We start from the raw sequence: 7177 nt of genomic DNA on the forward strand, positions 1-7177 counted from the left end.
TTTTTTTTCATATTTTTAAAACCTTTATTGAACAACTGGAATCAGTTTAAAAGAAATACCACACAATCAAAGTCTGATATTTACATAGGATTTACAGGAACAATTGTAGTTCTACAGAAATTCAAGTAAATAAATAATTCTACGATCCTATGACATTTTTGCAATGGTGCATGAAAATCGTTCAAGATAAAAAATTCCTAGCCACAAATTGATTATTAGGATTAAAGGATGAATGAAGGATTAAAATTGCAAAGACTTCAACTTTAAACACTGCAAGTTATGATCATTCATGTATGGTACAAACATATCTGTAACAGGTGTTAAATGGTGGGCAGGTTAGGAATGTTGATGGGTGTGCATGAGTCCAGACACAGGTGTTCCAGGTGCTTTAACATCGTCTTCACACCATCCAGGCCGGCCTGTGTCAGCTGCCTACACTGGGACAGGTTCAGGAACGTCAGGTGCTTCAGGTGCCGGCCGATGTGGTGTAGACTCACGTCTGTGATCTTACACCCCTCCAAGTCTAACCTCTCCAGCTGTGTTAGTTTCTCAGCCAGGTGCTTGACGGATGCGTCTGTGATCCTGTAACACCACGATAGTTTCAGGACCTTCAGCGCCGCGGCGTGACAGATGTCCGTGACGTCGGGGTCCGACACGCGGCTGCAGCAGCTCAGGTCGACGGCGCGGAGGTTCCGAAAGGCCCCAGGTTCTAACGACTTGAACCAGCGCGGCGGGATCTCGCAGTTCCTGGCCTCCAGGGTGACCAGTGATTCGGGCAGGTCAGAGAGGCTGATGGAGGTGAGGTCAGCGGTGGTGATGCAGAAGTGCTGCAGGGAGGGAGATCTGGACTTCAGCTCCAGGAGCAGTGGGGTGGACACTATCTCTCCTGTCTTCCCACTGTCAGGGCACAGCATCAACATTGTGGTTAGATTTGATACTCACTATAAACAGTGGTAGAAAATACTAGAAATCCTTTTTTCAGTGTTCTACAATATTGCAGAATGCCAAAATTTTGTACTGCAATTTGAAAATACTTTCTGCAAATACACACTTTAAAGTCCAGATTTAAACCCATAGCATATATAAAATTGCATACTTTACATTTCACATGCAATTTGAAAAATACACGCAAAATTACTTGAATGTATATTATAGAGTCAGTGGTAAACACACCATTGATCCCGTTGACTGATTTTTCAGTCTGCAAAATTGCAGGTTGCTTAATTTTTCTTCTGCAACATTGAAAAAGTCTCTGCAAAATGCAGACTGCAGATGGGTATTTGCAACACTCACTATAAGCATGGTCTGGACAAGAACCGTTTACAAGTTAGTGGCTTTCATCTTTGACCTTGTACATGTGTAGTTTAACCATGGACAGACTTAATAGGGACACAAATTTTTCAAGTCGCAACCATATTTTTTTCTGAAAAAATCTGAGAAACAACAAATTAAATTGGTGTGGCCTAAAGTCTAAAAAAAAGAAAAAAAGGTAATTCCTACCTTAACCGACCCTACCTTTTTCAGGACTGAAACAGGAAACAGGGCTTACCTGTGCAGGTGACCGGCCAGAGTGAGTGATGTGAGGGAAGGAGTGAAGAACTGTCGGACGATCCTCCACATGGCGCGTCCATCCAGCCGCCGGCTGTACGGGGACAGGTCCACTCGCTTCCACAGGGGACGCTCGTACGCTAGCCGCTTCCACCTCTTACACACCCTGCAACAGAGTGTCCACAGAAACAACAATGTAAAAGTGATTTGTTGCTGCGGTTGTTACCCCACCTTTATTTTCAAACTGTTGTTACTGCCCAATGTCACAATTTGACATATATATGCATATTGGCAACATGCCCGTAGCCAGGGGGGGTTCGGGGGGTTCAGAAGAACCCCCCCACAAGGCTCAAAGGTCCACTTTTTGGTCCACTTTTTATGTAAAGGTCCACTTTTTGGTCCACTTTTTATGTAAAGGTCCACTTTTTGGTCCACTTTTTATGTAAAGGTCCAAGATTTTTCTTGAAAAGATGGACTGGAATCGTAGAAAAACTGCTCCCTTTGTCATTGAATAAAAATTTATCTCTGATTTTTTCTTGGAAATCCTCTCAAAAATGCACGAAATGCCATTTTATAAGGTTCATTTTTCAAAATTTTCCGGGGGAGCATGCCCCCGGACCCCCTTAGGAACCTCGCGCCTGCGGCGCTCGCCTCGCGCCTGCGGCGCTCGAGGTCCCCTCAAGCAGTAGGAAGAACCCCCCCATTCAAAATCCTGGCTACGGGCATGGGCAATACACCAAACAAATGCACATCTAACTGTAAACATTGTTTGAAGCTACCAAGTGATGATACCTCTACTCTACTTGGTGGCAGTGAGATCCACTCTACTCAGTTCTTGGAAAAATGATTTTTTTAACACCTCAAATTATCCTTGGTTGATAACCCTGGTACATTTGTACTTGAAGACATGCATGAATATTATTGGTATTCTGTAACGGTGGGGGATTTCTGAGCCGGTATTAGGCACTTAGTTGTTGGTATATCCACCAGTTTATTAGTCATTAGTTAGCAGATTTTCTTTAGAATATGAATACGTTATCCATACCGAACGTAAAGGATGCTTTGGACAGCACTTCCGGGTTCTTGAACGTTTTTGAACTACTAGTACATGCCCAAGCATGCCAAACACACAACCGATATAAGGACACAAGTAAAACTGTTAGAACTTAGAACGAACATGCAGGGGAACGTAGCCGCTATACCTTGCCGCCCGGAGTAGATCTCTGATCCGTAAATAGGAGAAAATCTCCGTCAGAATGTTGTCTGGGAGGAGAAACTCACTCTCAGCGTCAGCCGTCGCCATGTTGTAATGCAGATCAAACCATTCGCAATATAGGGGCGATTTTCGTTTATTTCGCCGCGCAGGAGGAAATATAAAAATTGTATGATATCCTGACGTGTTAGAGAAAAAAATGAAATGATAAGAGTATTCTAATTGAAGCAACGTAGATCATTTTCCGATCAAAGATTATTTAGATAAACCGTACCCAGTTTGGAGGAGCCCATCCTAGATTTTAGAATGATCCAAAAGTCAAAGTTCATTTGAGAATGTGGGCGTGTGCCTGTGACGTTGTTATCTTTATGATAAGCACACCTGTATGGAAAATTGAAATTTTGCCATCGCAGCACAAAAGTTAACGAGCGTTTCGATGTACTCAAAGAATAATATACACTTTCTGTGATACAGACATTCCATGGTCGAGTGACAAGGTTAGAAAATGATGATTATGTAACTGAGTCCACAAAACAGTTCGACCAAGGATATAACTTAACGTTACATCTCCTCGGTATAATGTTTCCGAATAAGGCCATGTTGATGTGATTATATGGATGACATCCTGCGAGCGTGCGAATAAAAAAAAGTTTGGCAAAAAAAATTGCCTTCATTTGAACAAATGACTTAACACACAGAATATGGTATGACGAATAATAGAATCTTTAGTTTCATTTATTCTTTTTTTCTTTTTTTGGAATTGATTTTGGCATTCTAAGACATTTGCAACTAACGTTCTCCAATATATATCTATTTTTTTGCAATCCTCGGTGTACATTTGCTAATTTTGCAGTTGCTTTGTACGATTTACAGTATGGTCGGAAAACTTTTTTTTTTTTGGAAACGGACAAAAATTCATGCGCGCGTGGACGTCATCCATATAATTAAATCAACATGGCCTATAGCTAATATATATTTTTTGCACAATATAAAATGTCAACAGGCATGCACATTGAACCTTTTGACATGCCGTCGTCACGTGTCAGTCAGTTCGCCAAGACGAGTGTTTCACGCGCCTAGACCGTGCCATTTTTACCCACGCGTCTAGTCTGTCTATCGCGGCAGTTTCAGCGAAGCAAACCCAAATAAAAAAAGCATTAACGTTATATATCTGTAAATTAGAAGAAAAGAAAACGTTGAAATGCTGGGTCTAATATGCCTAATATAAAAAAAAACTCGGTATGGGTGTCCATGTACAACACTTATTGTCATATGTGTATTTCGCAATCGAACTGTGCTGTGCGCGATGACAACAAAAATTGTAAAATTGCCTACGGGTATGGAGTTTTCTCAGTCTATTTTCGTGTTTAATTCATCATTTATATGAACCAAAGGAGTAGAAAGGATAATTGAACAGAGTAAAGCTGAGAATGTTTTTTATGATTATGAGTGGCCCTACTGTTCAAAGCATGAAAACAGTATGTAGCAAATTTGCAACAAAAAGTGATAGTGCAAATGATAGAACTTAGAACGAATTTTCACATTTTTACACATCTCATCTGTGAACATCTCATCTACGAAAGGTGAACGGTATTTGGAGAGAAAAGGGATCGGAGTAAGGCTTACCAATCATGAAAGATCAGAGCCCAGAAATCGTTCATCTATTCGATGTCTTCAATGCGAAAACACCATGGCATAAACAATATAATGGTCAGTTCTCAGTAGGCTCAGATGACATCCAGAAATCGTACCCTCTCCAGTGCATCTTGCCCTAGGCTATCGTATCAGCCAATCAGTGATCAGGGTGTGTTACCTGAGCTCATGTCTGTGTGACTGTCTGCACTGTCAATGACTTTGACCAAATGCCACTACACGTGATAGTCACCTGTTATGTCAATGCCGTCCACAAATGCGGTAAATCTTCACAAGTAAATAAATAAATACTAGTAAATACTAGCCTACTAAAGCTAAACAGACTGTTGAACGCGTAGACACCCTCACACACACACATTTCAACATAGGAGCGGTCTCATAAGTAATTAACCCATTGACATATTTGTACAAGTAACGTTAACGTTACATATTTACCGTCTACAAGGATCTACAAGGTGAGAACCCATTTGTTCTTGAAAAATTATTTCGATTTGTTTGGCTGTAAGAAGACAATTTGAACAGCCAGGGCTGCCCTGCTGGCAAGACAAACATTACACGTACATTACAACATTCATTGAATACATCAACGTGGAGAGGTCAGGGTCACACACCTAAGGCTAATAGGAGGCACCTAGAGCCCCATAGCTTCCTTTTGAAAGTAGAGTCTTATCGAGGAATTAATGTAAGTTTTCTCCTCGCTCCCCCACTTTGTTCAGCGCCTTATATAAAACGTGTTTACGTTTATGAGGCACTCGCGATCGGTGATATCCAGTTAGATCCAGTTACAGCAGGTCGCGACAGATTGCTACATTCGGACAGGGGCGTACGTGCAAACTGTCTGGTATAAACATTAACACAGGTCAACGATCTGAATGACGCTCGTCAGGACGAAAAGTAATAAATTCAATCACCAAGCAGATGTTTGGGAGGTGTATCGTTATGTATTCTGATAGCCGCACCATGGAATCAAACATGGACTCCATGGCCGCACTCAGTTTCGGCATGCGTAGAGCAGTTGCAATATATGGCTGTCGGAGACTTCACGATCTCCCACCCAAACATTTGCATTGAGACTATAAACACAAGTGGTCGACCACTGTTTGTTTTTTTAATATCAGGCTGCGCTCACCTGTTATCATTACAATGCATGTGCTGGGTCTCAGGCGACAGGGCAGTAGGGAACCCTAGCTATTGAAGTAATAATTGCAGGCCGACTACTCTCCAAGCAGAGGTTGTGGGGAAATGATCGTTAGCTTTTTATATATGGCCGTTTTTTTTTGTCGCTACCCCCACCAACCGCTACCCCGTCGGTGGCCGCGGAGCTTCTCTGGCTAATGGATACAGCCTGGCCAATTTGATACTGTCTTTTTGCTTGGAGACCGACAACGCGTGAACGCGACTGCTGCAGTCATCATTGGCCCTGTGTAAAGTAGGTGTTGGTACGCACATTGTCTTCCAGCAGGATCTATGACATCTATGATATCTGTGTAGGCCGCGAATAGGTCTCTCGCAATGAGAGCTATGTTGTGTTGTTTTTTATTAATTGCTGCAGTACTGATAATGATTAATAGAGGTCGCTTTTGATCCACGCAACGGGAGCTAGGATCCGAGATCCTCATAGTGCGTGTCACTTGTTCTGGCTCTCCTTCGTAAGTTGTGGCATGACGCCATACTTTTGACAGTTCCTGTTGCATCCAAAAGTTGCTCTTATCCCAAACACGCTCTGAAGCACTTCCTGGATATCCCAAACACGTCGCAAGCAGGACTGCACGTCCCGGATATCCCGGATGTGCTTCATTCGGAGCACATCTGGGATAAGCGGGGGTGTTTATCCAGGACGTGCACTTGGGGGAGGAGCTTCCTGTTTTAGGAGGCGGAGACTGTCTCACATGTGATTTTCGTGGTCAGAAGGCCGCCATTTTGTTCTCCCCGCGCGAGGTTCGTGTAAAATCAATAAATTAGCTGCTGATTCTTTTTTTACAAATCTAACCAAAGAAAAAGACACTTGTATGTGCACAGCTCACATATGTAACTGTCCTAGAATGTTTATTGGGTTATGATTCAACAAATGCAAGACACAATGGGTTCTGTTTGTAACGTGCCGAGTGTCACAATAAGAGCACATTCTGGATACGTACTTGCGTTATCCAGAAGTCGTCTCAGACCAAAAGAGCACATTCTGGATACGTACTCGCTCTATCCAGAAGTCGTCACAGGCCAAAAGAGTAGCCTGGATACGTGACCGCTCTATCCAGAAGTCGTCACACTAAGAGAACACTCCGGATACGCACTTGCTCTATCCAGAAGTCGTCACACTAAGAGCACATTCTGGATTATGCACTTGCTCTATCCAAGGAGGTTTATCTGATAAAACCTCCTTGCTCTATCCAAAAGTCGTCACACTAGTAAGAGCACATTCTGGATACGCACTTGCTCTATCCAGAAGTCTAGCGTGTTCCAACCAAATATGGAAAACTGGGCGTGAAAATGACTGTTTGCGGTCCTGTCAATCATGTTGATTGACTGCACCATAGTACCAATCAGCGCACGTGGCTGCACCGGAAGAAGCACATTTGGGATATCCCAAAGTGTCGCCGATTGGCGACAAGGCTGGATAGAGCATGTTCTGGATACGTCAGTTCCCTGTGTTTTTAATGTGTCAACTTAGCACTCTGCACTGTTTCACACAATTTTGAATCAGGGAAAGACAAATTATCCAGAGACATGTCGGCACTTTGCAGGCCTTTGGACTTTTTCCACCCA

The 7177-nt window shown here is 42.8% G+C and overlaps 1 protein-coding gene across 1 annotated transcript; it reads right to left on the bottom strand.

The window, feature by feature from the left end:
- Positions 1-2873, bottom strand: LOC109476135 (F-box/LRR-repeat protein 12-like). Its single transcript, XM_019777032.1, has 3 exons — positions 2751-2873; positions 1550-1714; positions 1-897 (listed from the first exon to the last, which is right to left on the bottom strand). Exons 1-3 carry the CDS (start codon positions 2849-2851, stop codon positions 321-323), a joined length of 843 nt encoding a protein of 280 aa, XP_019632591.1. The 5' UTR covers positions 2852-2873; the 3' UTR covers positions 1-320.
- Between the last annotated feature and the right edge of the window lie 4304 nt (positions 2874-7177).

This window comes from Branchiostoma belcheri, unplaced genomic scaffold (assembly GCF_001625305.1).
Source record: "Branchiostoma belcheri isolate BF01 breed outbred unplaced genomic scaffold, Haploidv18h27 scaffold36, whole genome shotgun sequence".
Classification (NCBI taxonomy): domain Eukaryota; kingdom Metazoa; phylum Chordata; class Leptocardii; order Amphioxiformes; family Branchiostomatidae; genus Branchiostoma; species Branchiostoma belcheri.